At 51.0% G+C, this 14809-nt stretch overlaps 9 protein-coding genes across 9 annotated transcripts; 7 read left to right on the top strand and 2 right to left on the bottom strand.

Moving 5' to 3' along the window:
* Window positions 1–854: 854 nt before the first annotated feature.
* On the top strand, window positions 855–1756 carry Z518_01775 (uncharacterized protein; the record flags this gene model as incomplete). The annotated part of the gene is made up of 2 exons (XM_013422373.1): window positions 855–1150; window positions 1228–1756. 2 exons carry the CDS (start codon window positions 855–857, stop codon window positions 1754–1756), a joined length of 825 nt encoding a protein of 274 aa, XP_013277827.1.
* Window positions 1757–1926: 170 nt separating this feature from the next.
* On the top strand, window positions 1927–2862 carry Z518_01774 (uncharacterized protein; the record flags this gene model as incomplete). The annotated part of the gene is made up of 1 exon (XM_013422372.1): window positions 1927–2862. The coding sequence occupies one exon, from the start codon at window positions 1927–1929 to the stop codon at window positions 2860–2862; it is 936 nt and encodes a 311-aa protein (XP_013277826.1).
* Window positions 2863–3187: 325 nt separating this feature from the next.
* On the top strand, window positions 3188–4363 carry Z518_01773 (uncharacterized protein; the record flags this gene model as incomplete). The annotated part of the gene is made up of 2 exons (XM_013422371.1): window positions 3188–3281; window positions 3348–4363. The coding sequence occupies 2 exons, from the start codon at window positions 3188–3190 to the stop codon at window positions 4361–4363; spliced, it is 1110 nt and encodes a 369-aa protein (XP_013277825.1).
* A 1121-nt stretch (window positions 4364–5484) lies between these two features.
* On the top strand, window positions 5485–5860 carry Z518_01772 (uncharacterized protein; the record flags this gene model as incomplete). Its single annotated transcript, XM_013422370.1, has 2 exons — window positions 5485–5536; window positions 5619–5860. The coding sequence occupies 2 exons, from the start codon at window positions 5485–5487 to the stop codon at window positions 5858–5860; spliced, it is 294 nt and encodes a 97-aa protein (XP_013277824.1).
* A 117-nt stretch (window positions 5861–5977) lies between these two features.
* On the bottom strand, window positions 5978–7582 carry Z518_01771 (uncharacterized protein; the record flags this gene model as incomplete). The annotated part of the gene is made up of 3 exons (XM_013422369.1): window positions 5978–6113; window positions 6197–7206; window positions 7271–7582. 3 exons carry the CDS (start codon window positions 7580–7582, stop codon window positions 5978–5980), a joined length of 1458 nt encoding a protein of 485 aa, XP_013277823.1.
* A 621-nt stretch (window positions 7583–8203) lies between these two features.
* Window positions 8204–9220, top strand: Z518_01770 (uncharacterized protein; the record flags this gene model as incomplete). Its single annotated transcript, XM_013422368.1, has 1 exon — window positions 8204–9220. One exon carries the CDS (start codon window positions 8204–8206, stop codon window positions 9218–9220), a length of 1017 nt encoding a protein of 338 aa, XP_013277822.1.
* Window positions 9221–9374: 154 nt separating this feature from the next.
* Z518_01769 (uncharacterized protein) lies at window positions 9375–10383 on the bottom strand (the record flags this gene model as incomplete). Its single annotated transcript, XM_013422367.1, has 3 exons — window positions 9375–9889; window positions 9973–10105; window positions 10213–10383. 3 exons carry the CDS (start codon window positions 10381–10383, stop codon window positions 9375–9377), a joined length of 819 nt encoding a protein of 272 aa, XP_013277821.1.
* A 440-nt stretch (window positions 10384–10823) lies between these two features.
* Window positions 10824–11141, top strand: Z518_01768 (uncharacterized protein; the record flags this gene model as incomplete). Its single annotated transcript, XM_013422366.1, has 1 exon — window positions 10824–11141. One exon carries the CDS (start codon window positions 10824–10826, stop codon window positions 11139–11141), a length of 318 nt encoding a protein of 105 aa, XP_013277820.1.
* Window positions 11142–12047: 906 nt separating this feature from the next.
* On the top strand, window positions 12048–13822 carry Z518_01767 (uncharacterized protein; the record flags this gene model as incomplete). The annotated part of the gene is made up of 4 exons (XM_013422365.1): window positions 12048–12305; window positions 12397–12733; window positions 12810–13714; window positions 13796–13822. 4 exons carry the CDS (start codon window positions 12048–12050, stop codon window positions 13820–13822), a joined length of 1527 nt encoding a protein of 508 aa, XP_013277819.1.
* Window positions 13823–14809: the final 987 nt, after the last annotated feature.

Raw genomic sequence — 14809 nt, 5'->3', positions numbered from 1 at the left:
GACACGCCCTGATGGACTCGTGCTGTCTGGTGAGGATTTCGGCTCGTGCTCCTCGTCATGGGTCGACATCGTGGTGAGCTGGATTCCCTAAGTCGAAGACCTCATTGACGTGGATGGAGGTAGCTTGTGACGAGGCTACGTTTCGGGGCCGTTGAGTTGATTGAGCCCCTTCGTTGAAGTGTTGTCGGTATCTTATAAGGTGTGGAAGAGAGAAGCACACGCAAGGGAGAGCGACTATACTAGGACACTGCAGGAAAGCTATCATGTTGTCGCAGCATCTGATCCTAGTGGACATACTTGTCGCATGATGTCGATCAACTGTCCGAGATTGAAGATCGACAGGAACGACTAGAAAGCACGGTTAGAAAGGTGTTTGTGATTTCTGGCAACAACATGCGAGGATGTCACCAATGCAGGGGGCATTCTCATAGTCGTGGCTACTTCCTCCGGTTGACCAGTTAGAGAGACGGGACGACACGGCCTCGGGACATCCCGTAGGCCTTGCGTTCTCGGAGGCCGTGTGCTTACATAAGAGCTCCGTGTTTTCGACCGCCCCAGTCGTTTCGTCGCTACTTGCTCCGTCCGCCGCGTTGTCTGCTACTGCAGAGAGGTGCCGCTTGCATGTGCCTGCAGTAATGAATGCTGGGAACAATGAAAAGCTTCTTGAATGGCATAGCTTTTGTGTGGCCGGAAGTCCGCGATGACGTGTGCCGTAGCTCCGTGAATCGACGCGAAGTCGTGCTTGAGCATATGAACCTGCTCCGCAAAGTCTCAGAGCGCAGAAGCCCATGCTTTGCCTCAAGGCTCAGACTTTAGCACGACAGATTGTCAGATCCTCTCAAATCCGCCGAACAATGGCAGCAGCGGCAGTCCAAAGACATGATGTTCCGACGACACTCAACTTTTACAAGCCAAATGCGGATGGATCGCCGCCCAAGCCAGCTTACCTAGCGCGACCAGAAACATTCGAGCGTCCCCCGGAGAGCCATCAAGTGACCGTTCATGATGTGTCCGGAGACGAGAACACATACACGTTGGACAGCCACGGATTCCAATTTGTCACGTCTCCTAGCAAAGAGAGAGACTTCATGGATGCGGACCGAATCGAGGACGTATATTACAAGGAAGTTGAACAGCTCTTGAAAGAAGTGTGCGCCCCGCCCGTGAAAGCGAAATCGACTGTCGTCATGAAAAATGGTAGAAACAGACACTGACTTGACGTGGTAGAACTGGCGCCGCGCGCGTGCACATCTTCGATCATACGATTCGAAGGCCGTCCCAGAAGCAAGCAAATGAGACCAGGGGTAACGGAGCAGTAGTACACGACGCAGAGAAGCATGATCCGCCTCCTCCCTCACACGTAGCATTCCATTTGCCTAAAGATGCCGAAAAGCTTCTCAAAGGCCGTGTGCAGCTCATCAACGTCTGGCGGCCCATCAAAACGGTCAGGCGAGATCTCCTAGCCGTGTCGCCATCGCAGTGCTTCTCCGAGGATGATGTCGTCGTGGTTCCCGTCATCTACCCTCATGGCAACCGCACCGGCGCGATACTGTCAGTCAAGTACACTGACCGCCAGCGGTGGTACTACAAAGGACATCAGACTCCGGAGGAAGTGCTGATATTCAAGTATTTCGACAATCGTGTGGGTACGCAGAGTGCGAAGAAGTATGAGAATCGTGCGAAGCGGGTGCCTCATTCTGCGTTCGAGATTCCGGGGGCCGAAAGGGAGGAAGACCGCGAGAGTATCGAGGTGTGATGCTTGGCGTTTCACGAGATGATGCCGAGGAAGATTGATCACGTCGAACCTGCTAAGGCACGTCTGAAAAAGACTGTTATAGTCCCTGACAATGCAATAAGCCTTTTTTTGGCGACCATCTTGAAATTGTTGACCACCTTGACTGTTATTGCGTGCCGCGCCGCAGAATCATGCCGACCTCAAAGCCCGGCGGAGGCAAAGGCACGCACAGCTGCCGGGAGTGCAAGCGGCGGAAGATGAAATGTGTCTTGGAATCGGCCGCAAACGCCACTGCTTGCTATGGCTGTCGGCGAAGAGGCTCTCCGTGTCTCAGCCAGGAGTTCCCGGAAGACAGCGCGATAGACATGGAGATGATCGCGAAACTGAATAACGCTGCTGGCAGAGCAGAGACGGTGTCAACTCTCTCGAGCGAAAACACACCTCCGTCAGATAAGCCTCTTACACCTACGTCCATGACTTCGGAGCCTCTACGACAGCTGGCATTCCACAAATCTGAGAGCCTGTCTCGATTCCTGCACGGATCGCTGCCTTCTCGTGAAGATACCGAAAGGATATATAACGCGATTCCTCAACGGCCTGTGCTTGCTCATGAAATGATGACGATGCCGTACACTTGCCTCTCCCAGAACGACCGAATCCAATCCGGAAACTCCTTCGAGATCCCGGACCCGAAAATGCATCCAGTACTGATTGCAAGGCATATGCTCCTGCTCGCCAGCCTCCTACAACATCTTCACCCTGAGGTCCATGCCGACATCAAAGGTCTTTCAGAAACACCACGAGTCATGTCGGAACCGGTAGCCAACCTCGCCATCAGCTACGTTACGACTAAGGACGAACTGCTTGGCAGTATCGAAGGCCTCGGCTGCATCATGATTGAGAGCGTATATCAAGCGAACATCGGAAACCTCCGACGAAGCTGGGTAGCGGGTCGAAGAGCTGTCAGCGTTGCGCAACTTATGGGTCTCAACCGCTCGAATAACCGCGCACAGTACGAAGTACTAGACTCTAGGACGAAATACGACCCACGCGTCATGTGGTCTCGGATCGTCTTCCTGGGCCGCTTCCTTTGTCTTATGCTCGGCCTCCCACAAGGCTTGTACTGAGAAAGCCATGGGTTCCGAAGCGATGCTTACAGCAGGTCTTCCCATGGAACGGCTTGAACGAATACACTGCGTAGTTGCTTCCCGAGTTCTCGAGCGGAATGAATTCGAGCCGAGCGCTCATGACCTGGCCGTCACTTGAACGTTGGACCGGGAACTACAGAAGGCCGCCAGGAGCATCCCCAGCAAGTGGTGGTTGACACCGAAGCTGGGCGGTACGGGAACGGACCCGCGGGCTCTGTTCTGGAACACAGGGCGGTTGTTTGCGCAAGTGCTGCATTACAACATCCTCAATCAGCTGCATCTACTTTACATGCTCCGTTCTTCAATGGCCGATCGAAAGTACGAATTTTCCCGAATCACCTGCGTAAATGCCTCGCGGGAAGTCCTTACGCGCTTTATTACCCTTCGTACCTTTAACGGTATCGCCTCCAGCTGTCGAATTATTGACTTCCTTGCCCTAATGGCTGCTATAACTTTATTGCTAGCCCACCTGGACAGCCACCACCGGGGGACAGAGAACCTCCTGGCTCACCAGTATCATAGTGATCGTACTATGATCGAACAAGTACAAGAGAATTTCCGAGATGTCAACAGTTTAAACTCAGACGCTCTTAGCGCCCACAGCGCCGATCTGCTACGGAGATTGCTCGCCATCGAGGCCGATAGCACACATGGCTTTTCACAATGTGCCGGAAGGGTGAGCGTGCACAAAGCGGGAACTGAGTCGGTGCAAGCGGATCTAAATGATGAAGGCGCCGTGAGCGTACACATCCCTTACTTTGGCATTATCCAGATCACCCGCGAGGGCTTGAGCACGATACCACTCGAGCCACAATCCGCTATGGGAAGGGCCAGTCAGCCAGCTCAGTTACAAGCCGTGAATATGTTCAATGAGAATAGCCCACGAAGCAGTCATGCGGATCCTCAAATGTGGGCACCCAGCTTCGACGGTCCTCAGGGAGCTCCCGATGCCCAGAGCATGGCGATGGTTGATACTGGTAACGGTCATGTCGAAGCACCTGTGATGATGCCTGAGATCTATACAGCGACTCAGGTGCAACCCAGCGCATCGTCAATGCCGACATCTGGCGCAGATTACTCTGTTACGCACTTCGCACCGCAGCACATGGACGACTTGGCTGATCCTCTACTGCGACATGGAAAATACCCTGGATTAGTTGCCGGGACGGAAGACTGGGCGTTCCAGGGCGTCGACCTGGCTTTCTTTGACAGCTTGATGAGAACCATGGGGAATGACGGGAATGGTATTGCGGATTGGACCATAGTGGGAGAGCAGAGCATGTTTCACGAGCACACTAGGCTTAGTGGGGAGTGGCCCATTAGCAACTGCACTTATTGTTTCCCCCCCGAGATCTGGTCGATCAACTCTGAATATTTGCTTGTCTCCGCGAAAAGTTTGACGATTCTCCCGTACACCCAATCTTCCCTCTGGTCGTACGTGTACCTTGCTCCTACATATCCATATCTGATAATAACATGACTGTGGATATTCAAGCCTCAAGCGGTGCAGTTGAACAGAGGGCTACTGTGTATGGACCCTACAGCTGAAACATTGGTGAGAAGTTTCCATAGACGACGTTACTGATGGTTGATCTGCGTAACGACGTAGTATTCGCATGTCTATAAAGGGAGCCTTAGCACCTCGACAAGTAGATAGAGAGCACAGAGCATTCGATACATTTCGAGTTGCATCCAGTTTGACAAGTGCCCTCGCCATTTTCCCCAAAAAATTCATGAGGAGAGCCAGAGCACTCTTTCAATCCACGAAGTTCAACAGCAGCTCGAGCCAAATTCGGCTAACTGTCGAGCCAATCACGTAAGCCTATGGCTTTGCGTTGTCACGTGAACACGAGGCCACTCCCTTGCCGCCCCGTCATCGGATCCAACCCGTGGACCGTGTGGCGGGTAGGGCTTGGGACAGTGTATGGTGCCGGCCTCGATATCTGTTGAACAAATGGTGACCTATAATAGTTCATAACAGACCAACTCATTCTGCAACACTCACTACGCAGAATCACCGTCAACTGGCAACAATGATGACGTACGCTCGTTAATAGTGTATAGGTGATGAACGGTTTAGCACTTGAGTGCCTGTCATGCAGGGAGGATGTCGTCGCCAAAGCTGTTGAGCAACTACACACACCAAGCTCTAATTACAAGAAAGGCTCAATGCTCTCGCCATCCCCACCCATGTTTGCTTGCCCCTTACATAAGCCATGCACGTAACGCCCCGCTACAGTAGGAGGTGATGTTGGTCTGTATGAGAGGTGGTGCCTGCGACTGCAGATGGTGATACCCACGGCCTATAGCCGAGCCCCAGTCCACTATGTCGCCTAACGTTGCGGTTGTCTTATAAAGAGTGCTTTTAGTTTTCCAAGGCTCGACCTGCACTCACGGTCTAAGTAGAGATTGGGAGAGCTGATGTCAAGTACATCTCGAGAGCGCGTATGTCTGGCGCCGCGGTAAGTAAACAGCCTGTAAGTACGGCGGCAATCTTATGAGGAAGGAATTTGGCAGCATATTGTAGAATGCTCGGCCAGGATGAACGTCGCCCCCGGGGGGGGGAGGGGGGAGGGGCGGGCCAGATCGTTGGCATGTGTAATGGAGAAAAACCCGCTCGGAGCTTCCCGTGTGACTCGCCACATCCGTGCCGGTAAGATAACTAATCCAACCTAGACACGTTCTCCTGGCAAACGTTCACACCAGCATCAATACTCTATTGTACACTTTTCAAGACCCTCTAAAGGCGAAGGATGGAACTTCCTACCTGATAGCCTCGACGGCGTACTCGTTACCCAATACTCCAGACCCAGACTTGCCTCTTGAAGGCAGCAAGATCAGACGCAACGAGCCGCTAGTCCTCACGTTCAACATTGGCTGGATCGACGGCGCCGTCCTTCCCGGAATGGTAGGCGGACCAATACTCGGCGTCAAAAACCACAACATTGCTCCTATATCTCGTGCTACAATAAGGTAGATATCTTGTGCTCGTCGAGACATGCTTCTAGTCCCAACCTCACGCCGGCGAAATCTTGCACCTTTCGTCTCCGCTTCCAACCCAAGGCGTCGTTTCCAAGTTCATGGCTGCGACGCCCTATTTCTGCTTCTTCAAATACAATGTCTGCGCATTGCAGAACGCTTTCAGACCCTCTTGCGACCATTCAAAGTGAAGACCACTGGATTTATGGCCACCAAAGGGGGCATTAGGCGAAAGTTCGAGATGTGCGTTCCTGCCACGCAAGTCAACATTGATCAGAGGCAAGCGTATGCGCGCGAGAGCGAGAGGTACGGGATCAGCGACGATTGCACTTACACCCAGACAGACCCTGCTTCTAATTGTTTGGCGATTTCAGCAGCATGCTCGATATCTTTGGACCATACACTGGCACCGAGACCTAGCTCAGAGGCGTTGGCTCTGGCGATCACTTCGTCCTCCTCTCTCCACGACATGACCGGGACAATGGGTCCGAAAGGTTCCTCGATGGCTAATCTTGAGTCGTCCGTTGGTCTATCAATCACCGTCGGCATGATGAAATATCCCGGTTTCTCCGAGTCAATGTGGTTGGAGCCTCCAATGGCGACCTTGGCTCCGGATTTCTCGACATCGGCGAAGAATCCTTTGACCTTTTCGAACTGCATGGAATTTTGAAGGGGACCGAGAAAGTTGCCCTCTACGGAGCCGTTACCGACCTTGAGGGTCTTGGTGAACTCGACCATGGTTTGTAGGAAGGGCTCGTAGATGTCCTCGTGAACGTATATCCTCTTGATGGCAAGGCAGATTTGACCCGAGTTCAAGAAGGCAAGCGTGGCAATCTTCGGCGCGACCGCCTCGATGTCGACGTCCTTGCAAACGATAGTCGGGTCCTTGCCGCCGAGTTCGAGAGTGACGCGTTTGAGTGTTTTCGAGGCCGACTCCATAACCTTCTTGCCTGTAGCCGACGAGCCAGTAAAAGAAATCTTTTCAATGCCCGGGTGTGCCGTGAGCCAAGGGCCTAGATTGTCGTCTCCCGAGAGAACCTGAAACACGCCTGGCGGAAAGAATTGCTGTGCGAGCTCACCCATCTTCAAGCCGCAGTAAGGAGTGAAGGGCGACGGCTTGATGATGATCGGATTTCCAGTTATCAAAGCCGGGGTGAATTTACCCGCTGCCAAGTGAACAGGATAGTTCCAGGGCACGATACCGACAGCAGCCCCGAGCGGAGTGTAACGAACGACGACCTTCCTCTCATCATCTTCCTCGACGATCTCTTCGGGGATTCGGAATCGGCCCAGCGTTCGAATCCATTTGACAGCGCTCGCTACCTCATCTCTCGCAAACATAAGCTGCATTGTATGGCATTAGTATTGTTGAGGTCTCTCACACGCAAACGATCTCTATATCACGTACCGGCTTGCCTTGCTCCTGCGTCAGGAGCTTCGCAAAGTCCTCACCATGAGCTTCGAAAGCCTCCGCAAAGTCGAGCAGTGCCTTCTGTCGCTCCTCATACGGTGTCTTCGACCATGTCTTAAAAGCTCGTTTGCCGGCGTCGACAGCAGCGTCTACATCTTTTGGCGTGCAGACAGGAACCTCTGGATTTGGCTTGCCGGTCGCTGGGTTGATACCATGGCGAGTCGATGAGGTACCCCACAGCTTGCCGTCTATGGTATTCAGATACTTCCCAAAAACGTCGAACTTCTTGTCAGGGCCTGCGGATCCCATTTTTGCAGGGCTTTTCTTGAGATGCTCAATGTGGTTGTTGCTGCGATGTTCAGGACGAGACAGATCCTGCGGGAACGAAGCGACTACCTATCCAATTCCGATCAGGTCTGGTACATACTGTCTTCTTAAATCCTGCGGTAGGCTGCGGCAGCAAGAGACTGGCTTTCGCCAACGCTAAAAAGTCCGACATTTCCGCTGTGAAAGCATCGCGGCACATTTCAGCACCCGTTCCGCGACTCCCCCTTGACGCTGACACATATTCAAGATGAATCCAAGCTCCTGTCGAGCGCTAGAAGAAGGTTATTCATCTCTATCCAACAATGCCTTTCCTACCTCGGGACTCTCGAAGAAGGAGCCCGGCATTGCATCTCCGTGTGCGGAATTGTGCAACGGAGAATGTTACCAGTCTGTTACCAATGACGTTCCAGACCAGGCAACTGCCGAGCTCCAAAATTCGGGTATGTGACGGAAGAATCAGCATGGTGGGTAAAATATAATCCTTCCTCTACTAATGCTTTGAACGGAGAAAATATACTGTATCACAGAAGACCTAAATCTGTGTTGGAGGCACTCCCTTTGGCTCCTGTTGACATGAAATTTGCTAAATCTGTGCTTCCAACCATGGAATGGTTTGAGCATTACCATTGGATCAACAAGGCCATCTCTCAGCTCGATCCGGAGACGCAGTATGAAGAGATTTTCAGGCTCATGTCGAGTTACCGACTATCAGATTTCATGAACAATCTGATCTACGCCGTCACCTTTCCCAACTTCATTTTGGATGAGTGGGGGTCCGAGGCAGTTTGGCGAGAGGATGGGGGTAAGATGATTGAGAAGGCTACCAGGAGGCTGGAAGAGACGGAGAACAACAATATGGTCTGGTGGTATTATGGTCCGAGTCACGAAAGGACTAAGAAGTCGGTGGAAGACATCAACAAACGCCACGAGTTCTGGGCCTCGAAGTACCCCGGAAATTTCAGTCACAACGACGACTACATTTACGTCTTGGCTTTCAGTGCGGTGTTGATGGATCGCTTCCTGCGGCGTCTCGGTCTCCATGGATTCTCCGAAAAGGAGAAGATCGCGGCGCACCACTTTTGGCGAGACATGATGCCTCTGTTCTACGCAGAAGGCCGTACGCCTTTGTACGGCTTTCCAGCAGATTGGGATGAGATGATGAAGTTATGTATCGAGTACGAGCAGACGCCCAAGAAGTTTCCCCCTAAAGGTCGAGCAATTGCAATGTCCATCTACGAAGAGTTTGCATTTCGATATTTCCCACCGGGCTTTCGATGGTTGGGCCGACGAATCCCACTGGCTCTGTCTCTCGACTCCACGTTGGCCACGCTACATATTGAAGCCCCAAATGTAATCCTGAGTTGGTTGATAACCATCTTCTTCAGCTGGATGATGTGGTTCACGGGAACGTTCCTCCCTGAACCTAAAAAAGCTTTCATCGTCGAATTGGAGGGGGCCAGTCCGGCAGAGAAAAAGGCCAGACGGGAGCATTTGATCAAAACAGACAAGAGCTACAGTTCTTACATTGCTCGACAATACGGTGGCTCCTTTTCGGGCTGCCCCATCAACAGAATGAGGTCAACTCCTGAATTGCCTCCTGGTATGGAGAAATTCTCATGAAACGTCGACCCAGGGGAAAGTTGTATTTAAGTCGGCAAGCGAAAGTTGTCCAGTACTGTAACAATACGTACTGAAGAGAAAAACAGTAAAGAAATGTGAATACCGTACTTGGCAATGTTGTAGCCTTCATTCCTGTCTAGCCTGGGTACCTGCCCTACTGCCATACGAACTTATTTGCTAACCCCCCGAACCCATCAAGCTCCACAGACACGAAATCCCCGTCTTGGATGAACCCTTTGGGTTTTATGAACATTCCTATTCCGGTCGGCGTACCCGTCATGATCACAGTTCCCTGCCTGAGAGTCGTACCTCTGCTCAAGTGCTCAATAATTTCTGCGACAGTCCAGTTCATATCCTCCGTGCTCGTGGTCTGGCGGACAATTCCATTTACTTTCGTCGTGAAGCTCAGTTTCTGTGGATCAGGGATTGCAGCAGTCGTGATGATCGCCGGTCCGATCGGTGCAAATCCGTCGAAGCACTTTCCGCTTGTATCGGGGAGTGAGAAGTTGCGAGCACTAACATCGTTGCCTATAGTAAAGCCCAAGACATAATTCAGGGCCTGATTTGCAGGGACATCCTTTGCATCCCGAGCCATGACAACGACGAACTCGCCTTCGTAATCCATCATTTCTTGCACCTCGGAGCGGACTAGAACGTCGTCGTATGGCCCTGTCGCCATGAGCTGAGTCAGTTAATTAATTATTCTGGAAGAACTGGGCGACAGCTGACGAATATTCGGGGCAAGTCAGTACCATTCAATGTATCAGCTGGTTTGAAGAAGATCTTGGGGAAAGGGCCAAGCTCAAGGCCTGCTTCTCGTGCATGCGTTTTATAATTCAGGCCAGTACAGGCCACCACAGGTGTACGCTCCAATGGACACAAGATCTGTTTCATTGATTTAGCACAATCAGACGCAACGTTTCGTCCAGTCCCGTCTATGTATTGATCGGTTGGAATGGCACTGAAACGCAAGGGGCAATTGGCGTACATACCTTGCTAACCACCTTCACATCATTAGTAGGGATAAATCCCGAGAAAGGATCCCCTCGCAGGACCTTCACGGACTGACCCGTTAGATCGGCCTGCAACTGAATCTTCGTGATCGCACCATAATTCGTCTGAGCACAGTCGTCGAGAAAACGAACGAAGCCATCCATATTCATTGCGAATTGAGAGCTGACTCTATTGTCTGGCAGTGAGTGACCAACGGATTAAATATTTTGTCCACACCCATTCCATCATTATAAGTAAAGAGGCTGATACATATCTCTGCGGAAGTCCGAAAGATCATTTTCTGCGATTCTTCGGCATCCGAACCAAAGGCCTGCTCGCGAACAGAGATTTGCGTCGTCCCGGTGGTGTGGGTGGAGACATGATTTACCCGTCAGATACGACCGCTCCATTAAACACGGAGAAGGAGAACATTCTGCACCTACTTCACCCGAACGCTGAGGTCGTATATCACCATCTGTATTCTCACGTAAAGAAAAGTTCAGTCAGTATGAGGTAGCTGGGACAACAAAAACATCATCTGCATTACAGGAAACGACAATAAAGCGAGCTTCTGATTTCTTCCCACTGCATTAATTCTGCCATTTCCACGATGGAATGGCTCGTTCACATCCCCGATCTTCCAAATACCGTCGCACGACGCCTTGCCGTGCGACAACAACACCTCGACGAACTCGAGCCTTTCATCAAAGACGGCACCGTCGTCTTCGGCGGGGCGACCTTGTCTAAACACCCCAACAAGCATGAGAAGCTCGACCTGACAGGCAGTCTCATGGTCGTCAAGGCGGACAGCGAGGAGAAGCTGATGGAGTTTCTGAAGAGAGACATTTATTCTAGAAATGGCAATTGGGATTGGTCCAAGGCACAGATCACGCCGTTCGTGTCGGCGGGACAGACACCTGTCCTCTAAGAACTAATGCATCTCATGATGCATCTCGAATTTTCAATTCTCAGAACAGCTTCAGACAAAATCATGATCGTCATTGGGAGAGGGAACAGAAACGTGCATCCCGTCGTTGCAACGCACTCGTCATCCCTGCGGAGACAGCTACATGAGCAAATAGTTCATTGAGCAGATACAACGAGACCCTTTTGCTTTGTGCAGTGATCCAATGCTCATGCCTCCAGCCGTCGAGTTCTCACTCGTAAATACTCCTGAATAACATCGAAATGCGTTTTCACTTAGTCGCGGATACCGTAAACGTAGAATCCGCTTCGCTGAATCAAAGGAAGGGTAAGTATGGTGTACGACTTCAGTGATTATCGATCTTGTGGTCTGGATTACCCTTTCGCTAGTGAAACCACTAGCCATAGATGCGTCTCAACTGAAAATTGTATATTGACTCACGCCTCATGTTTGTTGCTGTAGCATTTCTCCGTCTCCGTAATGTGAAACTGGAGTAGAATAGGAGACGGAGATCAATATCCGTGACGGAACACGCACAAGTGGAGCCCGAGATTGGATCTCCGTACCCGGACTGCCGAGGTTGGGCCTAGACCGGGGTAGAAGCTACGAGGCGAGGTATCCCCTACACCGTACAGTTCTAGAGATGACCGCAGACAAGACAAGCAGAACCACTTCTGCGAGATTATGTCTCCCGGTGGGGGTGAATGTTGGCTAGCTCCCCGGGTTTCTTGGTTCTAGAGGATCGAATATGGTAACTCACTAAAGCATACAAGGACCGCGTACGTCTTGTTTGGACGAGACAAATTTCAACCAGATTCAGACTGATTAATCTTTGTCCTGCGAGTTAGGCAACTACCAATTCAATTTTCTTGCCTATATACATACGGCTCAAGAGGTTTCAAATTGTGAATGATGGAGAGTAACCTTGATATCCTGGTCAAGCCAAATGTTGAGAGTGCGCACGAGGAGTATCTCGAAAAAAGCCTAACGGTCGACACTGTCCACAACGATCAAGGTTTAGAAGTCATCGCCCATTATGACGGCGAGAAAGCATGGGATCCCGAGGAAGAGAAGAAGCTCGTTCATCGCATCGATTTGAGGTTGCTGCCGATTCTCTGTGTCACTTACGGCATTCAATACTATGACAAGTCGACCATTTCTCAAGCGGTAAGTGCTTTGCAAAGAGGGGTTGATGCACTTTGAAATCTCATCTTATAGATTTGACTGAGTCGTGCTGATCAAATGGCCATGTTTCTAGGCAATCTTCGGACTGACAAAGGACCTACACCTCACCGGGAATCGATACTCTATGTCAGCTTCCATTTTCTATATTGGTTTCATCGCCGGAGTCGCTCCCATCATGTTGTTGGCCCAGCGCTACCCACTTCAATACATCGCGGCGGGAACCGTTGGCGTTTGGGGTGTTACTCTGATGGCTACGGCAGGCTGCACCACTTTCCAAGGTCTCTACACGCAGCGATTTTTCCTTGGCTTTCTCGAAGCGGGAATCTCGCCCATGTTCATGTTGATCGTGGGAAGCTGGTACAAGAAGAATGAACAAGCTCTCCGGATGGGGGCATGGCTTTCTTGTACAGGTATGTGGAGATCATCTCGCATGTCTAAAGAACCCGATTCGAGCGGAAGTGCTGACATGATTTCGTGACACTATAGGATACGTCGCCCTATTTGCTCCACTAATCAACTATGGGCTCGGACACATCACCGGTACCGCGCTGCATTCCTGGCAATACATGTTCCTGGTTGCTGGTGGCATGACTGTTCTCTGGTCTTTGGTAATCTTGTTCCTCCTGCCAGCGGAGCCGACACATGCAAAATGCCTCGACGAGCGACAAAAATATATTGCTGTTTCTCGGCTGCAGACTAACAATACCGGAGTTCGAAACGTCCATTTCAAACCCGCGCAGATTGTGGAATGCCTACTCGACATCAAATTCTGGCTCATCTTCTTCTTTTCATTCTTCACGCAGATTGCGAACGGACCGGTCAGCACTTTCAGCCCCATCATCATTCACGGATTCGGATACAGTACACTGAATACGCTGCTGCTGAACATGCCACCGGGCTTCATATTGGGCACCGTGGACCTCATCGCATGCTATGTGGCATGCCGTGTTCCCGGGGTTCGAACATACATCATCCTTGTCTGCCACAGCATTTCGGTGGCCGGTGCACTCATGCTGTGGCTCTTACCTCTACACGCCAAAGGAGCATTGGTCGTCGCGACCTGCCTTCTCCCCGTCTACGGTGGCAGCATAGCTATCGCCGTCGGACTACAGATTGCCAATACGGCAGGCTATACCAAACGTACTGTATCGTCCGCGGGCATCTATATCGGCTACTGCTTGGGAAACATCACAGGGCCTTTATTTTTCAAGCCACAAGACGCTCCACGCTACCAACCGGCATTTATCACCGTCACGATTACTACCATTGCCGCTGCACTGACGGCTCTTGCTTATCGGCTTACTTGCATCTACCAGAACAAGCAGAGGGACCGTGCAGGTACGATGGAAGCATTTGACCATGCTTTTGAGGACGACGTCACGGATCGGAAGGTAAGTAAGAGTTTTTAATAGCCCCTTTCTCTCGCTTGGGGCACTCTCTTAACGCAGATTGACTAATTTCTGTGTCTACAGAATCCACAATTCCGGTACATCTACTGATTAAAGGAGCTGGTGCCACTGGCGGTTGTCAAGGATACATGATCGAAGCAACTGGCAGGGTCATGTTCTACTCATATCAATGTACCTATGTTTGCCTTGTTTCTACTTGATCTATAAGTGTATGGTCAGTAGGTGGTTAGTCTCTTACTATTAAAAGCCAGGAAAGTATACATGACTCAGATGCCATTCAATTGTACCGACAATATTTGCCAGTCGTTTGAATTCTCGGAAAAGCGGTGCCTTAGCCTTAGACTTCATGGATTGTCGAAGCCAACTGAAGGCTTCCCTGGCAGATATGCGGATTCGAATTTACGGTCTGTCTCCGAAATCCCGAGAGCGGGCAGGTGACATTTTCTCAGACGCCCAATGGAGGATCGTTGCCATGTAGCATCGAAGAACTTGTAAGAAGTCTGTTGACCCAATCTCCTATTGACTTCAGGGGCTGAGTCTCGTCCAGAAGTCAAATGATCCGCAGGTAGAGATACTGACCGCGAAGGATTTTGAGCACGTGGGGAAAAGGGAAGTGCTCGAGCAAAGCCAAGGCCGGCAACGAAGTCGAAGCGTAGCCAATTCGCGCAGGTCCACAACCAGAACAGAGCCTCAGCAAAAAGGAGAGAGAAGAAGGTTTTCCTTCACAACACTTCTTTGCCAGGCCCGCCATCCTTTGAAGCTCTCAGTCCGAGGGACAAAAGATTCCCATTCAACATGGAGTAACACAAGTTGAATCTCGTGGAGTTCGGGCTACTGGAGGAGCTAAATCTAAATATGGCCCCATAGGCATCAAGCAACTGACATTATTTCCGGAGATCTTTACAAATCTGCTATTGTCCTGTCCTGCGTTCTGAGCCATTAGTAATTTAGCATCGTGCACAGACCCGTAAACTATATGCTCAACGTTCAGCATAAATCGTGCTGGCTTGGTGAACTGCTACGGAACGCCAGTCATTGGTGCAGTTCAGTCTTAGTTTCTATCTACCGAAAGCCTAC

The sequence above is a fragment of the Rhinocladiella mackenziei genome, assembly GCF_000835555.1.
Source record: "Rhinocladiella mackenziei CBS 650.93 unplaced genomic scaffold supercont1.1, whole genome shotgun sequence".
In the NCBI taxonomy this organism is placed as follows: domain Eukaryota; kingdom Fungi; phylum Ascomycota; class Eurotiomycetes; order Chaetothyriales; family Herpotrichiellaceae; genus Rhinocladiella; species Rhinocladiella mackenziei.
Note: the sequence above shows the minus strand (reverse complement) of the source record. Positions and strands in the feature narration are given on the sequence as shown.